Source organism: Mustelus asterias, chromosome 1 (assembly GCF_964213995.1).
Source record: "Mustelus asterias chromosome 1, sMusAst1.hap1.1, whole genome shotgun sequence".
Classification (NCBI taxonomy): Eukaryota; Metazoa; Chordata; class Chondrichthyes; order Carcharhiniformes; family Triakidae; genus Mustelus; species Mustelus asterias.
Genome location: NC_135801.1, coordinates 54,687,677 through 54,715,311, shown reverse-complemented (window position 1 = coordinate 54,715,311; position 27,635 = coordinate 54,687,677). Strand labels below are relative to the sequence as shown.

Sequence of the window (27,635 nt, the reverse complement as noted above, 5' to 3'; positions counted from 1 at the left end):
TTACTACCTCCCCATGTATATCCAGCGACTGAACCTTCCTAACTAACCTCCCATGAGGGACCTTGTCAAAGGCCTTGCTGAAATCCAGGTAGACAACATCCACCGCCTTCCCTTCATCCACTTTCCTGGTAACCTCCTCGAAAAACTCTAATAGATTGGTCAAACATGACATACCACGCACAAAGCCATGTTGACTCTCCCTAATAAGTCCCTGTCTATCCAAATATTTGTAGATCCTATCCCTTATCACACCTTCCAATAACTTGCCCACCACCGACGTCAAACTTACTGGCCGATAATTTCCCGGATTTCTTTTGGAACCTTTTTTAAACAACGGAAGAACATGAGCCACCCTCCAATCATCCGGCACCTCCCCCGTGAATACTGACATTTTAAATATGTCTGCCAGGGCCCCTGCAAGTTCAACACTAGCTTCCCTCAAGGTCCGTGGGAATACCCTGTCCGGTCCTGGGGATTTATCCACTCTGATTTGATCACATGATCCCCCCCTCACTGAATCTTCAAAACTTGTCAAATGTGACATCACAACAGCGAGGTTTACAACAGCTATTTAAAAAGGTGAATCAGTCAAGCAGATTGCCTGGGAGCACAAAGGTAAGGGAGGGAGAGACATGCTCAGTCAGTGCCTTAGCAATGCCACTACCAGGTTGGCACTGCCAGGAGTCCCTGATGATTGTGCTGGGAGTGGTGTGGGGGTGGGGGGTAGTTCAACCTCAGTGCTGATCAAGGCACCCTTTAAAGATGGTGCCCCAATCTCTGTGCAGCCGGCCTTGCCAGCTCTATCTGGCCCAGCCCCGCTAGACTGACAGTGAAAACTCTGCTGACTGTTTTTTCTTTGAGTGCCTGAGTATCTGGACTAAAAACTCAGCAGTGCAGATGGAGAGCCACACACTGATTTTCAGTAAGACCCTGACACTTTGGGCGGAACCTTTCCACATTTTTTCAATGCAACAATGCCAAAAACATTTGATTGCTGAGACATACGGATAGATTTTGGAAAGTAGGGCTTTGGATATAGAAATGCACAAAAGTTGCACTGTAGTTCATTCCATGACATTTTCAAGAACCGCCATGCAGTTCCCTGGTCATGGGTGCAAGAGAGGATTCACAATTTCAGCCCAGAACTGGTGCAAAGTTGGTGGTGTACCCATGGCGTTCATCCAAGACCACAGTCAGGAGGCCTGACTGTTTTCCCACAGAAATGTTTTTTAATAAAACATACCAAGTTACCACTCCTAAATATATCATTTTTTTAAAAGGCAAAATTAAAAAAACATTCTAAAACACTGTCCAATTGCATTGATTCATGGCAGATTTTTCTTGAGCGATAAGCAAATGTGTTTGCGCGAAACTCAAGTCCAAAAAAACACTTCTCAAGATGAACAAAATTTTGAGCAACTAAATTACTAATCCTGTTCTAAGTGGAAATTCTAAAACATGACTCACTGCAATGAACCATGGAAATTTCACTAAATCATCGTTAGTTTATTGCATATTTTCAAGACAGTGCAATTCTTAAAGTAATGCTTTCTGTATTTTAGTACATCTATTTATCTACAAATTCTTGCCCATTAAAATAAAATTTTCCTATGTTTTAATATACATCCATTCTGCATTACTTGTGCACTACCCTGTCAATATTCACAGATAACATGTTTACTGAAATTATCTTTAATATTTTAATACGCTGATATAATAAGCTTCCAAGGGAAATAGGTAATTTCAGAGGTGAATTTGTTTAAGTCTATTTAATAAAAGTGTTGTCATCCCCTAAGGTAATTGTGCAAGTTTGAACAAGATTGTTACTTGTGTAAACAATTTTGTAATTTCGCAACACTTTGAAAATGTTTATTTCTACCAACCAGTGGCCAGCAGAGCTTGCAGCAAGCACATTTTGGGGAAAGCACACACTCACAGCCCCGGACTGATGATTAGAAAACATGGATTATACTCCTGCAATTTCTCAGATGTGCTCCTGGGAGTCCCATTCCCAACAAGATTGTGAGAACACAGATTGCTATTAAAAATTATTTTACAAAAATAACTCATCTAGTAGGTGCTTAATAAATATAACAATATATAATACTGAATGACTCAGTGAACTAAAATATGGCAGAGTATTATGGGATGTAGGTGATGTCCTAAACTTGAAGGCAAAAAGTTAGCAATTTATGTTTTTCAACATGGAACATTAAATTTAGATTATTGTCTGAAGACTATGACAACCTTTCAATACTATATTTTACTGTAATAAGGATTGGATACAATAACGTCTAAGAATTGCTCTGTAAATATCAGGGTAACGAAGTTTGTGCTTTTTGAAGGGTAGAATTGTCAATAGGAGTTGACATTGGGGTGGAATTTGAAGTTGGGGCTCATCTCAAGTGCTCAAATCCCAGCACTTTCAACAATACAACCTCCTACAATAAAATATATATGAGAAAAAATGTGTACAATACACTTCCATCATTTATGTCCTTAGAGGCATCATAAGCAAAGGGCACTTGAGAGACCATGGTATGCAGTGTTACCAGAGCTGTAGGAATGGACTTAATAATTCAAAAAAATAATTCCAACGATACCAGAGTGATTGGTGGCTCCCGCCTCACAGGAGAGCTTCAAAAATGGCAATGGGTGCTTATCTAACATATTTAAATTGGCCTAATCTTAGTATTTCAGATGAAGTCTGGTCATATGCCATTAAGTAGGCTGAAGCTCTGCCTTGCTCTACTTCCAAAGGATTTTCAAGTTCAAGGCCTTGGGTTATAAATAGATACTGATGGTCGAATTTTCAGTGGCATATGAAAGGCATTGCATTTTGGGGATCACAAAAATGACCCACCATAGAAAGCAGCAGTCCAAGAGGAACTGGAATGTGAAAATAGATCAGTGTTCAGGAATTTTGGCCATTTGCCAGATGGGACAAGAGCAGAATTTGGCAGAACCATTCCTTGGGAGTCACAAATACAAATCCAGACTTGTTTAAATAGAATGAAAAAGAGTTGCAGCTAACCACCAAACACCGGTTTTTAATATTTATTTTCTATATCTGGAATATTTCTGTTTGTTAAGTTTAACCACCTTTGTGTTTATTAGCTAGTTTATTGCAGAATCACACAACAAAAATAATGTTGATGGGGAATCCAGTGTTAAGGTCTTTAGTAACATAGAAACCTTGTACCATATTCCCTTCTCAATTAACATTTCTGTTCATGATGCAGAACTGCATACAGTTCACCTCCTAACTTCTAATTAAATATCAGCTTCTGGAGATTATCATAATGCATGCTTGAACTTCATCATTAAGATATTAGGTTTAAAACAGCACCTAAGGTGCTGCTTATTTTTCTCCTGTATGTATGCAATTTAAATAGCAGTAAATCTACTAATTAGAGCAGATGGGCTGGAGTGTCCATGTTAATTAAAGAAACAAATTTACATTTACAGACTGCCATAGATATTGGCAAACCCTGATTACTGTTGGACTTACATTACAATGCTGCTTCAAGTGGAAGCTGCCATGTAATAAGCTAGGCTGCTAAAGCTGTGAAATCTGTCGCAGTTGTTTGTGAGGTAGATTCCATTGCACGAGCAATAGATAAAGGGTGAGATATTCTGGCCCCACTCACCACAGAGCTCACCCAGTTCCGCTGAAAGCTAATGGGTTTTTGGCTGAGCCACTGGATCTTTCATGGTGGATTGCTCCACAAAGGGGCTGTAAAATCTGGGCCTTTAAAGAATTGGTAGTTCACACACATGTGGTTGTTTGAATATTGCCGCTCATGCCTATTGAATTTCAGGGGAAGTTTGTGCCTTAAATTAATTGGCATTCTGTTGGAGTTACCCACTCTGAACCATATTCTGAAAGGTTTCATCAAATAACCTCCCAACAGGTACTCCCACAAGCTCATATGTCAATTGGCCAATAATGGTGCTGAAAATAGCCACGGTTCTCTGCAGTCCAGAAATTTCTCTATTCATTGCATGGTCACATGTGTCCAGGCATTGAATCCAGGATGTGCTGTGGCCCTGCTGTTTATTGAGAGTCTGGCTGGAGCAAAACCAGGAAAGTAAAGTCCCATGTATGATTTTTCTCACAGGAGAGTAATCTCTAAATTCAGGAGGATACAAGGCATTTCTGGAGAATTGACAGCACTAAGCACTGAATCAGGCGCTTGTTCAAGGGAACTGTCTATATAGCAGGGTTTTGTTGTCTCCAGAGTCAGTTGTACCATCTCAATTACCTAGCAATGGTGCCATCAGGGTTTAGTCTATTGCCAGAGGCAGTTATGATCCGGTTAGGGACCAGCAACCTCTGGTTAAAGTAGACAAAGTTTGAAATCCAAGTTACCCATGAGGGGAATAAAGCCACAAGTTCCCATAATTTTAAATAAAATAATTTTTACTATACAAAGTCAGAAAAATAAAAAATTTACAATAGGCGCAATCTAGCTGTGGGCACAAATTCCCTAATGGCCACTAAATCTCACAAGTGGCCAAAAACAGGATTTGCCCCAGCGAGATCTTAGTTTGAGATTTCCCCGCCTTCTGCCAGTGATGTGATCGGGTTAATGCCCAGCAAGGGCATGAATCTAACTTTCATAAATTTAAATACATTTTAATACAATTGCTACCCCCGGGGCATGACATCTGACCGGCACAAATCACCGTTGGTTTTCAAAAACCAGTCTTGATGAGCATGTTGGGGCTATTGAGCTACCTGTAAACCCCAGGAGTTTAGGAACAAGCCTGGTCATTGCCCCCTGCCACCCTGACAATGCTCCCTGGCAGTCCCAAGGGGGCACATAAAGGGGCAGTGCCAAGAGGGCCTTGGCGGAGGGTAATCCTCCTCCATTTGGGGGCGTTGTGCTGTGGGAGTGGGGAAGAAGGGCAACCCCCGATACCTGCAAGGGGGGGGGCGGGGGTTGCCCCAGTGTTGGAGTGGTGGAGGTTGTCCCAATCTCCATGGAGTTTAGCCTAATTTTTGTGAGGGGCTAAGTGGGCAAACCTGTGTAGCTAAGTCCTGATATTTATATTTACCTTTGTAAAATGACGGACCCAAAAGAATGGATCCAATTTTAAATTTGCGCAAGTACATGGTGAGTTAAAATTGGGTGCTATTCGGTCAAAGATGCCAGATAAACGCCAGAGGCTGGGTTAATGATTCCGTTTATTTATACCTTTGAATAAATGACATGTATTAATTGTGTGTGCAGGAGCTTTGCAATTATTGGCTAGTCAGTGTCACCTTCATTACATTGTGGGAACTCTACACCAGTCATTTTCCGATGCCACTAACTTCCTTTTGTTGCTTATACCAATGGTGAGTTTCTGGAACATATTTAAAAATCTTTGAGGTCTAGGACATGCAAATATTTCAGGTGAGACTCAAGACCATTTATGCTGCTGGCAGGAAGCACCTTCCCAGCATGAGCAGTTATGTGGGCTTAACTCATCTTTAAACAAATGTTAAATCAGGGCCAAATTTAGATTTGAAAATTGACAGTATTGCTAGGGTGGAAATTATGCAAAATACATCATGCAGTTTTTTGCCTCCAATTACAATGTGTCTGGCCATACTTGGGCAGAAGTATTTTACACTAATCCTGATCAATTTTTCTCTTCTTCCTAAAGTTTCCGATGAAAAATTAATACCATTAAACATAATTGTACCATCATCATAATGCATTACATATAATAACAAAACCAAGCATATCTTCTTTTTCCTGCCCTCTTTGGCTTCATGTAAACTATGTTGGGCACCCCTCTTTAGAGTGGCATCAAAATCCAATGTCATTCTTTTTCTGCCCCCATGGTTGCTGTCTGATCTGCTGAGTAATTACAGCAGTTTCTGTTTACATTTCAGATTTCCAGTAACCACAGTATTTTGCTTTTGTCTTCTCAACATATGCTGCTTTATTGTGATCTACAATATAGTGCTGCAAGAATCATCAAGGCAAAAGCAGTAAAGAAAGTGTGAAGAGGCTAAAGGACATCTCAGAGGTAGTTACTATATCTTGTGGAGAGTACAGTGATCGGTATCCTCTCTCTACCTCTCATTCCTGGAGCTGGGATTTAATAATCTTATCATATTTTAAAAGAAGGTGCTATCAAGTGCAACTTTAATTTACACATCTTAGGGAACATGTTCTTAATTTTCAATGTTCTCATATTACAAAACTCTAACCTAAAACCACATACTCTTTGCTTTCAATTACATCCATCATCATTCTTCTAAAAATCTAAACCTTAGCTAGATCTCTGGCAGGAAGAGAAGATGCTCTTTAACGTTAATTTTTGGAAGTGCAACTAACTGAGATGGCATCTCAAAATGTTAAACCAAGATTGCTTGTGGAGACATTCAGTCATATATACCTTGGGACTCACTACAGATAGTAGTAGCATTTAGGCTTTGATATTTCAATCCCTTGTCCACTAGCAGAAATGTAGATCAAGTTTTTGCTGGGTCTACAAATCTGCTAGCCTCTGGTTCTTTTGCCAATTACCTTTAATTGTGTCCTCTGATTATTGACCTTTCCACCTAATCAATATTTCTCATGATTTTGAACACCTCTACTGAATTTACCCTTAACTTCCTCTGATGTAAGTATAACAATCCCAGCTTTTCTCATCTCCTCACTTAATTGTAGTTCCACATTCCTGGTGATATTATGAATGTGGCTATAAAAATTTATAATGTAAAAGGTTGCAGAGCATACAGAGATGCAAGATTTTTAAGAAATCATGGATGTATAACCATTCTGCTGGGTACAAATACTATGTTACTATGCCAAAGCAGACCTGTAGGTCCCAGCTTTAAATCCAGGACTGGCAGCACACGTGGCACCAGACCTCAGCAAAAATCAGCACTTTCAGTGAGGGAATGAGAAAAATGGGAAAACGAAACTAGTTGACTTGATTTTTTATGAAGGATATTAAAACCAAGGGCGGCACAGTGGCGCACTGGTTAGCACTGCTGCCTCACAGCACCAGGGACCCACGTTCAGTTCCAGCCTCAGGTCACTGTCTGTATGGAGTTTGCATGTTCTCCCCATGTCTGCGTGGGTTTCCTCCAGGTGCTCTGGTTTCCTCCCACAGTCCGAAGATGTGCGGTTAGGTTGCTTGGCCATGCTAAATTGACCCTAGTGTCAAGGGGACTATCAGGGTAAATGAGGGTTGCGGGAATAGGGCATGGGTGGGATTGTGGTCAGTACAGAATTGATGAGCCAAATGGCCTCCTTCTGTACTGTGAGGATTCTATGATGCTAAGTGGAAAAAGGTTTGAAATTACCACTGCATATACTTGCAAGACCAAAATACAAAACAGTAACCTAATAAGTAACCTTGAATGTACACTTACCTTGTACTGCTCTCATGTGCTTTCTCTCCCCTGTGTGCACTCCCTTCCTTTAACAATGGTGGCTGCACTTCCCAAGAAAAATTAACTTCCAGCATCCATTCATTGCCAACTCCAACTTAGCTGGAAGAACATTTGTTGGCCTTGAAGTACTTCCTTTGAAGCCCTTCATAAGAACAGCATTTTATTTTCCCTGTAACTTCTGATCGACCATGCACCAAGAACAGTTGATGCACTTGGCTTGCGTCGATAACTGCCCAAGTTCATTGGTGTCAGACACACACTTAACTGGTCTGTTTGTATTCTTTGCCTGGTATAGCCCAGGCTGGATTAGAAGCTACTGCAGACCAGGGGTGAGCCACTGAGCTTACTCAGTTCAAATGGCCCTGTTGAGTTTAGGTTTTCCTCATGTGTGAATCACACCCCATCCCCTTTACCTTCCTGGCAAAAATTGTTCTGTCAGAAACAGGGGAGAGACTTCCATCTCCGGGTTCTGCCCTCAGTGTATTCTCGACCCTGCAAAAATTCAGGCCTTCATCTAAACTATGCTACTTGAGATTTTACAGACATTTGTTAATGCTGCAGACTTTGAGTACATGGTTTAATCCCCTTACAAAGCATGATTTTCTCACCCTGTCCTTTCGCAACAGCACTACAAATTTCTTCTTTTCCAGTATATATCCAATTTCCTTTTGAAAGTTACTATTGAATCTGCTTCCACCATCCTTTCATGCAGTGCATTCCAGATCATAATAGCTTGCTGTTGAGAGGCAAACCTGAATGAGGAGAGATGGAGAGAGACTGCTGAAAGGGAAAGAAAGGTTATTGAGAAGATGCAATGAAACCCAATGGAGACAAAAAGGGTGGAAGAAGAAAGAGGAAGTGACGAGGAGGAAAAACATTATTGAGCATATGGGTAAAAAGAGTGGCCACATTCTTGATGAGAGATGCTTTAGATACATTTTGTCCTTTTACAGCTGCTGGATTTATAAGTTAGAAGGAGGAGAGCAGTACAATGGTATAGGGCAATGAGCATAGGGTTGGCAGAACCGATGCCTTCCTGTGGCAGTCTTGAGTTTTAATGGAGACTTTGGCCTTAATGTCCAAGCTCTCACTGTGTTAACTGTTAACAAGTAGTCTTCCACTGTGTAAGCTGATTAAATATATCCTAACAAATAAAAGTTTTATTTATGAATTCCACTTTAGGAATCTAAGAGGAAACCTCAAATAGTCTTTCTAGCCATAGTGCTGAAGTATGTAGTATGTGAAATGAAGACAAAAACTGTTTTGAAAGTGCCTTTATGAGCATAATGCAGAGCTCTGCCAGTGCAAATATTTGTTTTCTTTTGTAATATTTGTTTTATTTTCTAAAAATAGAATTACTCTATATTCAAAGTCTATTTACATCACTGTTCGTATTAATATGAACTCTGCGATAGTTTGGTCAAACTAGAGCCTTGACTTTTCTAGCTCTGTCAAGAAGAATAAAGACAATACATTGTGCACAATATGATTCTTTCAACTCATTTCACAAAAATTTAATAACTTGCAACAACACCCTGAAAACCATTTTATTTTTATTTTAAAGCACAACTGAGATAGTTGGAATGGAGATAACAAATGACCTTCATCTTGAGAGCCAGACTTCCATTTCACTCTCGAAACCCTTTGATTGTCCTTATAGTTAAAACCTCCATATCTTAGCCAATCCACAGGAAGTCCAGAGAACAACTACTGAGAGACTAACAGGAAATGGATTTACTTCTTGTTTAATTCCCATATCATTAAGTTTATGTTTTTTTTGGGGGGAAGCATTAAACATGCGAACATATTAAGAGCAGGAATAAGCCATCTGGGCCCTTGAGCCTGCTCCATTATTCAATAAGATCATGACTGATCTGATTGTAACATCAACTCCACATTCCCGCCTATCTCTGATAACCATTCATTTCTTTGCTTGTCAAGAATTTATCTAGCTCTGCCTTAAAAATATTCAAAGCTGCTTGCACCGCCTTTTGAGGAAGAGAATTTCAAAGACTCAACATCCTCTGAAGTAATAAATTATCCTCATCTCTATCTTAAATGGGTGATCCTTTATTTTTAAACAGTGACCCCTAGTCCTAGATTCTCCCACAAGAGGAAACATCCTTACCACATCCACCCTATCAAGAACCCTCAAGATCTTATATGTTTCAATAAAGTCGCCTCTTACTCTTCTAAACTCCAGTAGATAAAAGCCTGGTCTGTCCAACCTTTCCTCAGAAAATAACCCTCCCATTCCAGGTATTGGTCTAGTAAACCTTTTTGAACCACTTCTAACCATTTACATCCTTCCTTAAATAGGTGACCAATGCTATATACTAATGCCCTGTATAACTGAAGCATAACTTATAGATTTTTGTATTCAATTCCTCTCACAATAAACCCGGCTTTCGATCGGCTTTTTTAATTACTTGCTGTACCTGAATACTAACCTTTTGTGATTTATTCACTAGGTCACCCAGATGCCTTTGCATCTCAGAGCTCTGCAATCTTTGACCAAGTATATAATATGCTTCTTCTTGCCATAATTCCCATATCATTATACTCTATTTGCCGGACCTTTGCCCACTCAGTTAACCTATCTATATCCTTTTGTAGCATCCTTATATCCTCTTCACAGCTTACTTTCCTACCTATCTTAGCACCGTCAGCAAATTTGGCAACCGTACCTCCAAATCCTTCATCCAAGTAATTTATATAAATTATACAAAGTTGCAGCCCCAATACTGATCCCTGTGGCGCACCAGTCATTACACATTGCCAACCAGAAAATAACTCATTTATGCCGACTCTGTTTCCTGGTAACTAGCTAATATTCTATCTGTGCCAGTAAGCTACATGCTACACTGTGAGCTTTTACTTTTCATCAGAACCTTTGTGGCATCTTACCAAATGCCTTCTGGAAACCTAAGTCCAGTATATCCATCGATCCCCATTTATCCACAGACATGTTACTTCTTCAAAGAACTCCAATAAGTTGGTTAAACATGATTTCCCTCTCACAAAACCATATTGACTGCGCCTGATTACTTTAAATTTATCGAAGTGCTCTGCTATAATGCCTTTAATAATAGATTCTAACGTTTAAGACAGATGTTAAGCTAGCTGGTCTGTAGTTTCCTGCTTTCTGTCTCCCTCCTTTTTAAATAAATGAGTTACATTTGCTATTTTCCAATCAAATAGAACCTTCCCCGAATCTCGGGAATTTTTGAAAATTAAAAGCTACACGTCACTATCTCAGTTTAAGACCTAGTATGATATGTGTAAATATGTGAGTCTGATTATATAGATTGGTAAATGTTTAAATGGAAAAAAATGACCCCAAATCCTCGTTAAAAGGTGAAAAGTTTTCACAAATGGGTAGTGCTTTCTGAACGGTCGGTAACTGAACTTGTAAGAAATAATTAGAATATATAGAGTGATCCTGAATGACTAGTGTGATAACTGCTGCTTTTGGCTTATTTGGGGTAAAAAGAAAATGGCTGGAACTGCTTTGATTGGACCATTGGAAAATCCATTTCTATTGAAATGAATAATTTTCCCCATACGTAGTTTCACATACTAAGTGGCAAAAAAAATCCGAACTGGAGTCTTAAAAGTGTTAATGTGTCAGATATTTTTCTTTTCCATTTGCTCTTTGGGGTTGGCTCAGCTTGAGAAATCCTGGTCAGAAATTTACAAAGGAAATAAATAAAAATATGGGTCCTAGCCTGGGAGTTCAGGTAGATAGGCTGTTTCTAATTTGTGAAAGTGCAAAGTATACTATACACGGACTCTATCATTATATGTAATTCTGGTAATATTGTTCTGCCTGCTTTGACCATGGCCAGGCCTACTTGGTTGCAAAACTCCAAAGCACAAGTGTATTCCCACTCCAAAGTACCTTCCATTTAGTGGCTGCCAGCCATCTGTTTCACTACATTTACAAGAACCAATGATAAGATAAGTTATGTGGTTATTCATACCCTGCAGTGTTTTCTCGATCTTTTTTAATAGTGTGTTGTGGCACCTTAAAAAAGGAGAGACCTCGGCAAAGTTTTTCACCCCTGACGTCTCAAATATGAGAAGTTTCCTACCATGAGTGTTTCTTGTTCACAAGCTTCGCAGTCTAGGTTGCAAAGGCGCAGCTGTTCTCAAGAAAAAAATAGAAAACTGTGTGCAGCATTCTGAGCTTTAACTCTTGCTTAAAAAAAACTTACGTTCAGTAACTTAATGGAAGATTTCCATGTTAAGACAAAATGGGAAAACACCAACTATATTTTTAATGCATGCTAGATAAAAACAGCTCAAGTTGTTTGTTTCTTTGTCGCTTTATTTGGGGCTTTGGTGCAGATTGATTTTAGAGGCACCAATGTATAACACACTGTTTAATGCTACATGCTGTCTGTTTGATTTGGTGTATAGAGGAAGCTGAAGCAGTAGATAATGGAGTGATATTGTAACAAGCTATTGACGGTACAGTAGTAACCTAGAAACACGCTCATCAATATGATCTTCACCCCAATGGAAATTGACAAGGGTATGCAATGAGAAAGAGACCTTCTCTTTGATACAAATAAAGAGAAATATGACTGCAGCCTCCTTTTCTGTGAATAACGTTTGAGAATGATTAAACTTTGACTGGAGTACAGTAGTTCTTTGTGATTACAGAAGCTCCTGCATCATGTTTCTGCCACCCAAGCAGTTACAAGACTGGATGTATTCCTGTCAGTCTATTTAACATAAATAGGATTACCTATTTAACAGCACACATTAACAAGACTGCACCTTTCCACAGTATCTTTCCTACCGTCTTTGTGTCTTATGTACATATTCCAATATATTTTCTTCTGCTTGTTCAAAGAATATGCTATGGATATGGAGTGTACAAATTATTTCATAAAATAGTGGAAATATAAAAGAATAAAGATAATAATTGTGTTTTCACAATTTCTCCAGCTTGACTATTTGTTTCTGTAGTGAGAGAGACTGGAAAGAAGCAGAAACTCACACAGCCCTTATAAATTCACTCTCAGACAATTGTTAGAATGTGACGAAGGACAGAGTTGCAAAATTTGTTCCACGTTTTCAAACTAATACATTTGGTATTTTATTAAATTTATTTTTAACTTTTATTGAGGGAAATGGCTAAAAGGAAGTTAGCCAAATTTAACCTCAGAAAAACCAGGTTTTGAATACAATAGCAATAAATGGGTTGCATCACGTTTAGGAGGACTAAGGGCAGCACATGAGTTCAGCATTCAGTTTTTTGGTAACCTGCTTGAATCCCCTGAACAGTTAACGTTAATCTTGTAATGCATCTTACTTATTTTTAGAAGAGATTCTATACAGAAAACACGAATAGAACTTATTGGAGGAATTTAATGCACTCACCCATGGTGAGTTTGGTGGTGGTGAGGTATTTAATTAGGTGGGAGAGTGGCAGCTGCCACCTTCCCACCTCCGCCCTGATTTAAGTCCATGGTGGGAAGACCTGTGGAATCCTGTTGGGGCTGCTTGCAGGCTCCAGGTGGGGGCCGTACCTTGTTCAAAGGTACTCAAGTGCCTGAACAAGGGACCCAGCATTGGAAGGGGGGAGGAATCCTGCTGAATGCCATTCCCTGCCTTGCTGCTGACCCCCACCTTCCACCCCTCCCCCATGACCTCCATCCTGCAACCCACCTCCTGCCACCACTCACCCGTTCCTGAGTCCAGCCATGATCCTATTCCTGAGTCCAGCCATGATCCTAGGCCTTGGGTGGTTGTAGTTCTGGCAGCAGACATTTTCTCCTCAGTGGCATTGCCATTCAAAGGACAGCTGCCAGTCTCTAGCTAGCAGCTCTCAACGGGCAGGATGTCCCCGGAACCAATGACTGGCTTTCCCTAAAGGAGGCGACACTGAGCTCTCGCCAACTATCCAGCTGGCAAGCAACACCACTATCACCTTTATCAAAAGCTGCCTATCTTGTCTTCTGTTTGAAAGAGTGGATCAGTGGATAGATGTGTCATACTTGGACTTTTCTTTCTCATTAAAGGTACTGAAAGCCTGGTAAAAATCATCCTACAAGAGACAAATCTGAATTTTACTGCCCCATTATGCTTTTCAGATCCTCAATGAAATGGATGTCAGGTAGTTTCCTCTTATTTGTGGACACTTTCCAAAACCCAATGAAAAATACCCTCTCACCCTGTCTGGAAATAAAATGTTGGAAAATTTTGTCAAGGTGCCACACGCTTTGGTCTTGGCGCCAGATGTTCCTGAATTTTAGTCTGAAAGGCAGACACCTCAACATTCACACCCATTTTGTATATTGTTTGTTATTTAGAATGTGAGGCAAAACATGCACTGCCAATTGAGTTGCCTGGTAAAGTCTGCAATTGTTCAAATTATGCATATTTTACTTGCTCAGTAGTTCAGTGCACTTCAGTGATGCTGGGGGAAAACATAATTAGAAACACTGTAAATAATTATTTAAAGGAAACTCTTGGATGCCATAATTTATTTTTGTAAACTTCCAGTATTTGAATTAAATCAGACGGAGTGTTTCATAGTTACAAATTGGATGTTTACTGTCAACCTTATTGCAAAGGAAACCAGAATGTTTTTATTTATTTTATTTTAATGCTTGACTATTTTACAGGATGGGCCATTGAGACACTTGCACAAGACCTACATTTTGTCAGTGTACAGTGCCGCTAATATGTTTCTGTCATCTGGTAACAGTGTCTTAACAGAACATGTTACTGAGCAAAAGGCCATGTGATTAAACACATTTTCACATGGTATTGTCATTATCCTTCCAGTTTCATCTGTTTATAACATTAATTAGAACTTTAAACTTTGGGTTGGAAATACTCCCTATGCTAACTTTAACAAATTGGTCTATGAATTTGGTGAATTTCCAAAGTTCACTGTTTTAGAGGTCATTAACCCTTTAAGTGAAACATGAAAACTGTGCTCCAAATGCAATCCAGGCATCCCCCTGCTGCTAACGTGGCTGACCATTGAACAAAAGCTGACAGTTCCATGATTTGAATCTATCTGAAAATTCTTCAATGCATTTTTCATTACTTTCAGTTTAGAAATGCGCTGTTTTCCTATCACTTATTTGACAATATGTAAATTCTCATTATATTGGTTCATAATGTGTCTCTGCACAAAACCTCAGTACAGATCATTAGTAATACAAATTGTGATAGAATAACATCTTAAATAACCTGTTGATCGGCCATTGTACCATCTCCGATGCATAAAATGTTAGCAATGAACAATTAATGCATCAATATTGACTTTTGCATGTCGGCAAAAACAGCTCTTTGATTGCAGTATATTATAGTCCTGAATTATAGAATCAGTACAAAGTAGACAAGGGCTACATTCAATAGCTCCTGAAAATGGGTGAGGGGGTCATTAGCACATCCCTGTTGATTTCAATGTAGGCAGCATGCTAATTTTGTGATGCCTGCTCATTTCAATTATTTCAGCATCCAGCCAGCACTAACCACAATATCGATTGGCTGGATACATCTGCAGGGGAAGCGTGGTGATTTTACTAGTACCACTTAAAGCCAGCTTGCATTGCTTAAACCTAGCCTACATCCCTTAAAGTAGAAGTGCCCAGTGGCTGGGGCAGGTGCTGGCAGTCATGCAGGAAGTGAATCTGATTTGACGAACAAATAAAGAACAGAAGAACATTGCAGAAATAAGGCTACAAGCTTTTTGGATGCTGCAATCGAGATGTTGGTAGAGGAGGTGGAAAGGAGTCCTGTATTGGCAGGAGGCTAGGAGGTTCTCCAGGCACATACTCAGCAGCCAGTGCGATCAGATAGCCATGAAGGTCGAAGCCTGGACTCAAGCCCGAGGACCTGGGTGCAGTACAAAAAGAATCTCAGTGGCCTCATGTGAGCACTCAAAAATAATGAATGCTCTTCAAATGCATTACTAGCCTCAGACACACCATAGCCTCATCATCAACTACCAACAATCTCTCTTAATCAGGACTCATACCAAGAATTCATATACTTCATCTCATTCTCATGCACTAAGCACAGGTAGAAGCCCCTCACCCACATTCACAGCTTCACTGCCAGTTATTCAACCATAACAGTACATCACCCAAATGGATTGCTCAATGCTCACTGATAACACCTCCCTCTCTGTTTTAGGACAAGAAGTCACATATCCAGAGACAGCAGAAACAAATTGAAGGAAAAGGGCATCTGCATTTTCTAACCCCCTTGGAGAAGGTGGAGCTGGCCATTATTGGGATAGCCATGTTTGAAATCATTGAAGATGACGGTATTATTATACCTAATTCTCCTTCTCACATCTTACCTTCGTCTCATCCCCACAATCTTTATTGATTACAATTTGCAGCTAGTGTTAGTATACATCTCTTACCTCCCACAGTCCCTGCCACTGTCCCCTCTCCCCACCACACTTTTACCCTTGGATATAAGAAATGTCACCTGACCAGGCAATGGAGGAACAGCAAGAAGTTATCATGTTGAAGGTGCACCGCCACGCATTTGAAAGCGTAAGCTCAGATACTGGCACTGGATCAGATATTAAAACTGGAGCAGAGTTTGAATCAGAGGCGAACAGAACTTTGCGCCATCAGCTTCAGTGCTGGTTCATGACCACAATCCCAACCCCAATCCCAACCCCAAGCTATTTTCAGTGAAGGCTGCTCAGGATCAGATTGGGTGCCTATCATTTCCTGTCAAGTAGCCAGTTCAGGACAGTTAGTGCTAATTATAAGACCCCCCATGCTGACTAGACTTTGCAGTCATCATGTCACATGGTGGGCTCACGGTGGGAAGTGGGGCAGGGGAGGCAATAGATTACATGAGGAACATCCACCAACCCATGAGGCTGCCAGGCCACAGCTGCAGCCATGGGTTGTTTCCGAGAGACTTTTTTCACCCTGTTATCATGGCCAGGTAGCTGTGACTGTTTCAAATGAAAGAAAAGCTACATTACAACTCTGCCACTTCCACCTCAACAGCCCTTAGAAAATTCAGATGGACATATCTGGAGCAAATTGTACACAGTTGGGACCCTGTATGAACCAGAAGCCAGGTTCCAAACCCAGAATTGAAAATCCCGGCTATTCTGTGTAATTTACAGGATAGCATAGAGGTGGTTTCTGCATGTACTTTTAAAAATTCTTTCATTGGCAAAGCCAGTGTTCATTGCCCATCCCTAATTGCCCTTGAACTGAACATTTCAGAGAGCAGTTAAGATTCGATTACATTGCCATGAGTCTAGAGTCGCATGTAGGCCAGAGCAGATAAGGATGGCAGATTTCATTCTCATTAGTGAAACAGATGCATTTTTATGACAATGGATAATAGAATTATGGTCACCATTACTGAGATTAGCTTCTTTTACATATTCCAGATTAATTAATTGCATTAAAATTCTACCAGCCATCACAGTGGGCTTCGAACCCATGTCCCCAGAGCATTAGCTTGGGCCTCTGAATTACCTGTCCAGTGACATTATCACTATGCCACCATCTCCCCCAAATGTCTACCTAAGACCCAGCACATGAGCGCTCTGTAGCCAGGGCAGGAAGCAAGAATAGCCTAGGTGCCAACTGACTGGACAGTGAGTCACATAAGAATGCTGCTACAGAGAATCAGTTGAGCATTTTGATAGGCAGCCTATAAAGGAACACTGTTTGGAATGCAAAATGAAATGTGTGCTGTGGTGGGAAACCTGTCAGAAAGCCTGTGGTCAATGACAAGAGGCCTGGGGAAGTCCAGCATTAACTTGGCACAGGATTTTAGACAGAGCTTGGAACCCTTTGTTTTCTGCATGGAACTGTTGGCCAACTCCATCAGCTGACCTGTGGACACAACCATGAAGCAGCGTCTCATAGCTGATATTTCCACTTGCATTGCAGCACAAGCAGCAACCACCCAAGGTCTGAGTGCAGCAATACAATCTCAGACTGAAGACATCCAAGGTCACCTTGCTGCAATCGTGGCTGTGAACTACATTGTTCAAAAGGGCACAGCCGTCCTTCAATCTGCCATTCAATAGATTACGGAGATTGTTGAGGTTGGAGGTGTAACTGCAGCAGGTGGCATATTTAAGTGAAGACATCTCATACATTGATCCTCACTGTTTCTTGACTACTCAGGGTAGAACCCTTTTTAATGTCTTCGCCTCCCTCTTCCAGCAGCTTGGCCTTTTCTTTTTTAACCATTTTTCTAGCACGCTATATTCCAAAGGGAATGTCTACTGGTATGCCCATGTCTAGGAGTAACTGGTTTGCAGAAAAACCTTGAAGACAACAAAATCTCTTTCAGCACCTGTCACACTTCTCCCTTTTACAACTTGTGCAATTTTAACAAAACCACAGAAAGCATCAAGGACTTGTGGAATTGAGGTAACAACTAGAAGAAACCAATCAGAAACTCACCTGTACATGGGTGATTAATGCTGACGCTGAACACATGTTGAATTTTGCTTCACTGATGAGCTCCAAAATGGCACTGCTGGTGTCAAATCAGCTGTTTGACATTGTAATCTGCATGCTCTGCATACTTCTGGTGAATATAGAATTCATCGCAATTCATCCCATATGAGTGAGCATTTGCTGCGGACTGAATTCACCAGCTCTATGGGACTCATAGTGCCCAAAAAAGATGTTCCCAATTTCTTACCTGATATATAGAGCAATACATAGATGGGAGAAGTTTGCAGTATGAGCACAACAGGATGCCTGATAGCTGGAAGTGTCTTACCTATAGATTAATGATTAGCAGAGTACTGTGAAACAACCGCAATGTCTGGAAATACAAATGATTTCACAAAACTGTTTTATCAATGTCATTTTTGAATCATGGGATGAGTTGTAAGCATGAAACACACTTCGGCCTGCGTGCAAGTTAGATGGTGGAGTTAATTTGGTGATTTAATTCCATTTTGAGTGGGCTGTTTTTGACAGCATTGGGCAACAGCAATAGGCAGCAAGGGGCTCCAGATAGTACTGAAATGCTCGGATACTAAATGATTTGAGCTGCAGTGGTATTATTTACGGAAATAATCAAACAACATCCAGGTTCAGGAAACAGAAACATTAATTTTAGAACTTTACCTAAATTGTGCCCAATTTTCTCTGAGCCTGTGCCACATATTTTGTTTCTGCACCATTTGTACTTCTGAGGAGTGGCATCCTTTAAGGAATATTAAAATATGCTGTAAATCATGACAACAGCCTATAACAGAATATTATGGCAGCATACGGAAGAACAGGTTATGCAAGCTATCGGTTACGCAAGAAATGTTAGTCTATTTCAAAGTTATTTGCTGCAGTGTGATTTTCAGATATATGTAATTATCAGTTTATGTTTTAAAGTGAAATCTTATTCATTCCCTTTATGAGTCAGTAGGGCCAGCTGATTTCCCCCACCTGAACTCTTAAAATGGACGCCTAATAGTTTGGTGGGGTTGGGCATGCATTGCCAGGGAGCTGTGTAGCGCAAGCATAAATTGCTAAAGTTGCCTTAAAAATCACAAAGTTAGTCTGTACTGTACAATTTATTATTAGTGCAATTCATTACAACACACGCATGTGTTGGAGGCGGCACGGTGGCACAGTGGTTAGCACTGCAGCCTCACAGCGCCAGGAACTCGGGTTCGATACCCGGCTTGGGTCACTGTCTGTGTGGAGTTTGCACATTCTCCCAGTGTCTGCGTGGGTTTCCTCCAGGCATCCAGTTTCCTCCCACAGTCCAAAGATGTGCGGGTTGGGTGGATTGGCCATGCTAAATTGTACTTTAGTGTTAGGGGGATTAGCTAGGGTAAATGTATGGGGTTATGGGGATAGGGTCTGGGTGGGATTGTGGTCGGTGCAGACTCAATGGGCCGAATGACCCCCTTCGGCACTGTATGATTCTATGATGTTGATGGAAGCTCCGTGTGTTCTGAATTGGTATTTGTTTTTAGATCAATGTGAACATATCCAGCTAGTTAATACCACTTTGATCTTTCAAATTGTTAACAAAATAAATATACAGTATCTTTCTAAAGTTGCAAACTATCCTGTTTTACAGATCCCCTATTAGACTGGATCGGAGTTGCTCATCGGTGACTTCAGCACCTTCGAAGGTCTGCTTGGTCTGTGCAGACGAGGCATCGGGCTGTCATTATGGTGTTCTTACCTGTGGCAGTTGTAAAGTTTTCTTCAAAAGAGCTGTGGAAGGTAATCATCTTTTTCTATCGATATTTTTCAGTTGACCAAACCAGCTGCGCCTCCCAGTTTGTCCTGCATATCTAATTATTTTCCAGTACTTGCTGAGTAGTGCCAGACTGCACTTAAAACACAATCAGATAAATAGTATCCAGCCAGCTGCATACAAAAGCACAGCTGTTCTCTGTGGGGAAATATAAGGATTGGTTTTACAAAGAAAAGACAATTTGGTTTTAATTTAGTTTGGACTCTTCTACTAGCTCTTCTTGTGCCCACAGAAAGTAATCAGACAAAACCAGAGGCACGGCAGTGATACAGTGGTTAGCGCTGCTACCTCTCAGCACAAGGGACCTGGGTTTGATTTTGACCTTGGGTGACTGTCTGTGTGGAGTTCATACATTCTCCCCATGTCTGCATGGGTTTCCTCTGGGTGTTATTTCTTCCCACAGTCCAAAGATGTGCAAGTTAGGTGGATTGGTCATGGTGAATGTGTGAGGTTATAGGGATAGGAGGGAGGAGAGAGCCTGGGTAAGATACTCTGCCAGAGAATCAATGCAGACACAGTGAGCTGAATGGCCTCTTCTGCACTGTTGGGATTCTATGATTAAAAACAAGGTGTTCAATGCATTACAAGTTGCTGCTGCACTGTTCTTTGAAAACCTTTTTTCAGATCACTTATTTAATTATTTTACTCTGCAGCCACTATGTTTTGCTCTGGTGAATGTGTTAGTGATATTGTTAATGTGGTGGGAAGATTTCCTGTGGGCACTGTTTGTAATGGTTGTTTCTTGGAGCAGCAGTGCAGATTTTTACTGCCCCAATTGTGTATCAGTGGAAAGAAGCTCTGCACAAGTAGACTTGAATCCATGTGTAGGCCTTTTCTCATTGGTGTTTAACATGTCATATTTTTAAGTTAACATTGCTATTAGTCCCTTCAAATGTAAAATTTAATGTTAAAAGCAATTTAACAGACAACCTGGAATTTGTTTGACGCTACAAGGGAAGCCAGCAAGCTGAAGCCAAGTGCTTTCCTGAAGGGGTGCTAAATTTTGGACTGCATTCCCTCATCTTATCCTGGCAAGCAGCATGACAGAGGTTTTTTAAAAAATCTGCCTATCAACCCTTTCTATGTGATCTCAAGAACCCTGTAAAAGACAAAAAAAACAAGCTCAAGGCTTCAGACGAACTCAATATTTTCTTCTTGGTCGGGTTGTTATAGATATGTAGATGCAAGTCTTTCTTTAATTAATTATGAAATGTGTCTATACCAGATTATCCAAGTCAAAAACATTTTTTGCTGATTTTGTGGGCATTTCACTCTTTTGAAAAGATTGTATTGTGCTGCAATTTTCACAGAAGTAGCTGGTACACCAAACTGCATGTATTGGTATTTAGAATATAATGCCACTGTTTTTATAGAATGACATTTGTTGCCTGAATTGTGCTGCATCCTTGGCAGGATTCCAGGTCGCTTAAGCTGAAACTTGTCTTGCCAATGTGTTTATGTGAATTCTACATCTAATTCTAGTGGTACCTGTGAATCAAAAACGCCACTCAACACAGGTTGCAGACATTTCTACAGACATAAAATTGCCCTTTGTTTTGTCTGTCGTGATGCTGTAAAGATGAATGCCAGAGCACATGGTTGCAATGTTGCTGCATGCTTTTGTGAAACTTCATCTTAAACCACAAAGAATGTTCAGAATTAGTTCTGTGGCCATGTTATTTCCATCAAGAGTTTGACATCAAATCGAGGTCATTTCATTCCTCTTGCAGTTTAATCTAGATTGAACAATTTGGCTTATTCATTTTGGAAATTCTTAGACAGACTTAAAAAATTAGGATCCAAATACAAAGGCAAGATGTGTGACATTTTTATTGTCTAGGTTGAAATCTGAAGTGCCACAGTTAAAATTAATCTGAATTTCTACACAAGAACAAAATGTCATTTGTGCTTCTCCTCATTTGGACCATATTATGGAAGAGAGGAGAAAGTGTATTGATAAGTCTCCTACTTGACAACAAATTCTGGGCAGAATTCTCCAATCTTGTCCATGGCTGGCCCACTGCAGTGGCACTGGAGAATCCCAGCCATGGATGAGGTCAGAGGTTTTTGGCATCCAGCTTTTTTGCTTTTGGTAGTTTGCATTGATTAATATTGCCACTGGGCAAGGATATGACTTATATCCTGTCTCCTTTACTTTTGAGACATTTTAACGAAGCTACGTTAAGCTAAATTGGAATGATTCCCACATAGCTATATCTGCAAAGTGTTGCCAGCATATAAGTTACTAGTACTTTAAGTTTTAACCTTGTTGTATTGTTCATAGCCTTTTAAACCTGGTACATAGCCTTTTAAACATGGTGTTTGCTTTACTTCTTTGGTTACATGAGTTAATTACCTTTTGCTGTATCTCTCCAATGCTTTGTTCAACAATATGAATGTTTCTGCTCAGCCAAATTGCCTGTTGGCATCACCTCATATTTGACTCAAAATTTCTTCTGGCTGGATATTGGGAAAACCAAAGCTATTGTTTTTTGCCCCTGCCACAGCTTCTACATTCTTGCCACTGACTTCATACTCCTCCATAACCACTCATTCAGGTTGAGTCTGTCCTTCCAAGACCTTGGTGTTCTGTTAAACACTGAGTTCAACTTAAAACAATGTATCCTATTAACTAGCAATTCTGCATATTTTCATCTTTCTAATTTTGTTTGCTTCTGCTCCTACATTATTCCCTCTGATTCGCTCTTGTCATTTCTAGACTTGATCTTTCCAATATCCTACTTGCCAACTTCGCATTTCCTCCCCTAATAAATTCCATCTGGTCTAAAGTCCAACCTATATCCTATCCCACACTAAATCCATTAATCCACCATCCACGTTTTACTGACCTAATTTGGCTCCTTATCCTCCAAAGCATTGGGTGGAATACTCCCACATGGGGACTAAGTCCTGTGGTGGGAATGTGGAATGTTTCCTGCCATGGAGGCTGGTGGGAAAACCTTCCATTACTTATGAAACCAGGTATTTGATGCCATGTTCTATGGTGGGGCAGGCCTGAATGGTGCGAAATCCACCAACCTATCCGGGCACCATATTGAAAAGGTGCCCAATATCACGAACCCACCATTGAAGAAAGAATGTGGACCTCCTGACAATGACTATGGATCTCTGGAAACACTCTGAGCCTGGAAGGTGGACCTCCTGAGAAAGAAGATGGAACTCCAGGAACATTCTGTGACTGGAAGGTGGACCCCCTCCAGGGCACCGGATGTGGAAGGCCCACCTGTAGATGTTTCCCCGACCCATTGCTCTGCTGTTCTGGGATTCAGGGTTGCCAGCAGCCTCCATCCCGAACTTTGGAGACAGCTCCAGGCATTGTTCAGGTGCGTTCCAATACTTGCACGCCACATTGTTCCAGGTGTTTCGCACTGGTGCATTTTCCCACTGGCGCCATGGAGAATCGGGCATGGGCAGTCTGGCCTTCATCTGCTCCCAATTAGCATGATACAAATTAGTTTCATGTGGCCTCCTGATCCACCATAGTGGGCACCAGCAGAAGATTCTGCTGTAAGTTCATGCTAGCGTAAAACCGATTTGTGGCCCTCTCGTTGAATTCTCCATTGAACCCACCGGCAGTGGTTTAGGTGAATTCTGTCCATTATGTTTAAAATCTTCATCTCTTTAAATCCCTCCATATGTCTCTCTCTGCAAACTTATCTTATTCACCTCCCACATTCTTCAGTCTTCCAAATCAGACCTTTTACCTCAGATGTTCGGAGGGAAGATATACTGGTAGTTTTGAATAAACTGAAGGTCGATAAGTCCCCTGGGCCTGATGAAATATATCCTAGGATTCTTTGGGAGGCAAGGGATGAGATTGCAGAGCCTTTGGCTTTGATCCTTGGGTCCTCACTGTCCACGGGGATGGTGCCAGAGGACTGGAGAGTGGCGAATGTTGCTCCTCTGTTTAAGAAAGGGAATAGAAATGACCCTGGTAATTATAGACCGGTTAGTCTTACTTCGGTGGTTGGTAAATTGATGGAAAAGGTCCTTAGGGATGGGATTTACGACCATTTAGAAAGATGCAGATTATTCCGGGATAGTCAGCACGGATTCGTAAAGGGCAAGTCGTGCCTCACAAATTTGATTGAATTTTTTGAGGAGGTAACTAAGTGTGTTGATGAAGTTAAGGCAGTTGATGTCATATACATGGATTTTAGTAAGGCATTTGATAAGGTCCCCCATGGTCAGCTTATGATGAAAGTAAGGAGGTGTGGGATAGAGGGAAAGTTGGCCGATTGGATAGGTAACTGGCTATCTGATCGAAGACAGAGGGTGGTGGTGGATGGAAAATTTTCAGACTGGAGGCAGGTTGCTAGCGGAGTGCCACAGGGATCAGTGCTTGGTCCTCTGCTCTTTGTGATTTTTATTAATGATTTAGAGGAGGGGGCTGAAGGGTGGATCAGTAAATTTGCTGATGACACCAAGATTGGTGGAGTAGTGGATGAGGTGGAGGGCTGTTGTAGGCTGCAAAGAGACATAGATAGGATGCAAAGCTGGGCTGAAAAATGGCAAATGGAGTTTAACCCTGATAAATGTGAGGTGATTTATTTTGGTAGGTCTAATTTAAATGTGGATTACAGGGTCAAAGGTAGGGTTCTGAAGACTGTGGAGGAACAGAGAGATCTTGGGGTCCATATCCACAGATCTCGAAAGGTTGCCACTCAAGTGGATAGAGCTGTGAAGAAGGCCTATAGTGTGTTAGCTTTTATTAACAGGGGGTTGGAGTTTAAGAGCCGTGGGGTTACAGGACCTTGGTGAGACCACATTTGGAATATTGTGTGCAGTTCTGGTCACCTCACTATAAGAAGGATGTGGAAGCATTGGAGAGAGTGCAGAGGAGATTTACCAGGATGCTGCCTGGTTTGGAGGGTAGGTCTTATGAGGAAAGGTTGAGGGAGCTAGGGCTGTTCTCTCTGGAGCGGAGGAGGCTGAGGGGAGACTTAATAGAGGTTTATAAAATGATGAAGGGGATAGATCGAGTGAACGTTCAAAGACTATTTCCTCGGGTGGATGGAGCTATTACAAGGGGGCATAACTATAGGGTTCATGGTGGGAGATATGGGAAGGATATCAGAGGTAGGTTCTTTACGCAGAGAGTGGTTGGGATGTGGAATGGACTGCCTGCAGTGATAGTGGAGTCAGACACTTTAGGAACATTTAAGCGGTTATTGGATAGGCACATGGAGCACACCAGGATGGTAGGGAGTGGGATAGCTTGATCTTGGTTTCAGATAAAGCTCGGCACAACATCGTGGGCCGAAGGGCCTGTTCTGTGCTGTACTGTTCTATGTTCTATGTTTTACATACCTCCTACCTCCTCTCAACCCACAATTGATTACCATTACCCATCTCAACCAATCTCTCAGAATTCCCTCCCCAAATTCTTCCTCTTCATTATTATCATTGTTTATTATCATTATTCCTCTTCACCTTTGAAAATCTTCTTAAAACACATCTTTTCAAACATATGCTTTTAGTTGACCCTTAAACCTGACTACTCGACATGCAATCCTGTTATTTTTTTTCTCCTCATAGCTGTGATTTGCCCTCGTAATTTTGTACTTTAAAGGCATAATATAATTGCAAGTTGGTGTTAGTGACATTGTCATTGTAGGACTAAACATCAGATTTTACTGTTTGCAGTATTAAAATAGACATCTTAACACTTACATAGAACTATGTGGAACATAGAAGTCAGAAACAGGGCATTCAGCCCAACTAGTCCGTCCTAGTGTTTATACTCCACATGAGTTTCCTCCCATCCCATCTCAGCCTTCGACTTATCTTTCTACTCCTTTCTCGCCCATCTGCGTGTCTAGATTCCTTTTAAAAATATCTAAGCTATTTGCCTCGTCCATTTCCTGTGTAGTGAGTTCCACATTCTAACTATTTTCTTAACTATTTTATGGAGAAATGTCTCCATCCTTCTTTCCCTATTGGGGTTATGAGTAACCATCTTGTATTTGTAGCCCTTTGTTTTAGATTCTTCCATAGGTGGAAACAGTCTTGTCATGTCTGCTCTGACTAACTCACAATTTTAAAGATCTCTATCAAGTCTCCTCTAATTCTTCTAATTTATAAAGAAAAAAGACCCAGTCTGTACAATCTTTGGGGGGGGACGGGGGGAATTGCATTGATGGGATTCCCTTTGAGATCACAATTTCAAGGTAGGATGGACAAGGCCTCGATGGAAAGCCCACCCATGCTCCTACTAATGGCCACTTAAGGACCTTTCAATTTTTAGGCTGACCAATGCTGGTTGAATTGGGGTGCTGAATGGAAAAAGTGAACAATTGCAATCGGATATGAAGAGGTTTCGGATTTAAAGGCTCCGAAAGCCCCGTCAAATTTAAGGCATCCTCTCCTCATGGGCCTTGGAGCTCTGGTCTTCTCTCCTTCCAACCTACTCCCCAACACAGAGATTGCACTCCCCTCCCAAACCCACCAGGGCACTTCCTACCCTTCCGCCCTGGGATCCCTGATACTTCACTGAAGTGCAGCCCCAGGACTTAGGCTCAAGCACAATGCTGCAATACCTCTTCTGACCACTGTAGTGCTGTGCCTGAAGGGGTTAGAGAGCTATCAGCCAATCTGATTCGCCGAAAGTTCTCTGAGGCAGGACTTGCATCCAAGGGCGGATGGTAGATCCACCTGCTGCCAATCAAAACTCAGTTGAGCATGAAATAGCAACAGGCCAGTGGGAATCGGAGGGATTCTCAGGATGATGGGCACTCCTGAAAGTTCAGCCCTCTAAATGAGACCAGATCAAGGTCTTATACATAACCTCACTACTTTAGAACACCACTTTTGCTTAAACGTGCCTCTGTTTTCATGACCATCATCTATACTTTATGCTTTAGCCTGTTTACATTGATTATCATTACAAACCACGCTCCCCAAGACCGGAAATTCCCAGCCGAGGTCAATGGACCTCTAAATGGTCCCCCAAATGTTCTGTCCTGCCCATAATAATTCCTGCAGTGTGCGGGACCAGAAAATGTCGTCCCTTATTTCTACAAAACCTGCTGCCTTTATCTTTGAGCCACTTCGATAGAGCTGAGTGTAGGTTAAATTGGAACATGATAAGCTTATCAATAAATGGAGCGTTAAGAAAAACTTATTTCTCATTTAAGCATCCTCCACATTCCCTGTAAAAGTATCAACTTACTTGATTGGATCTGGAGAAATCATGGCCGAGAAATTGGTTATTGCCAAAGTGTACAATTTAATAACAACATGCACATATACATTCTGCACCAAAAGTACACCACCTGCCATTTAGATAACGCAGAAAAAGAGGCTCCTGCCTGAATGGGCATTGGTCCCTTTGCTTATGCAAGTACGAGACCTAAGACATATTTGAGACCCTGTTAACAAAATTGAATGCAGCTGGCACTGGGTCTGCATGTTGCATAACCAGTGGTTCTGAAAGAGACTGCTTGAGATTACCAACTATAAACTTGTTAAGTTGTTAAGAAATGTTTAATCGGAATTAGGGTAGGGAGAAGCAAAAGTGCTTCACCTGGCTTCAGTGAGCGTCAAAATCTATTGCTGATTCCCATTGGCACCCTCCTGTTACCCATCTGTCTCATTTGCTCCTCAGAATTGGACTCATTTGATTAAGGTTCAAGATGCAATGATGAATTTGCATTGGGTTTATTAATTTTGGTACAAGAATGTGCTCATCAGTTATGTAAAATGCCTTAGATGAAATTCTAAAAAGTTGGTACAGGATCATTCCCAACTTTCTGGAAAGGCCCAAGAACTACATAGTTCATTTTTGCCCAGCAAAAAGTTTTTGTTTGTGTCTCTCCTCACAACAACACCTTCAAAGACTAGCAATGCAGAGATTATGTGGGTAATTTTGACTTTAGGTGATTGTATAAAACACATTTTAACAACTTGGCCATCTGCTGAACATTTTGCCTGATTTTTGTTTCCATTGACTTTAATCCGTCAT

General features: G+C 41.0%; 1 protein-coding gene across 4 annotated transcripts in view; it reads left to right on the top strand.

The window, feature by feature from the left end:
• nr3c2 (nuclear receptor subfamily 3, group C, member 2) overlaps positions 1-27,635 on the top strand; it is a 348,506-nt gene that overhangs the window by 198,354 nt on the left and 122,517 nt on the right. For all 4 annotated transcript variants that reach the window (XM_078212425.1, XM_078212406.1, XM_078212434.1 and 1 more), the window contains one exon: positions 19,469-19,617. In XM_078212425.1, coding sequence (XP_078068551.1) covers positions 19,469-19,617 — 149 coding nt within the window. The remainder of the gene's footprint in view (positions 1-19,468; positions 19,618-27,635) is intronic.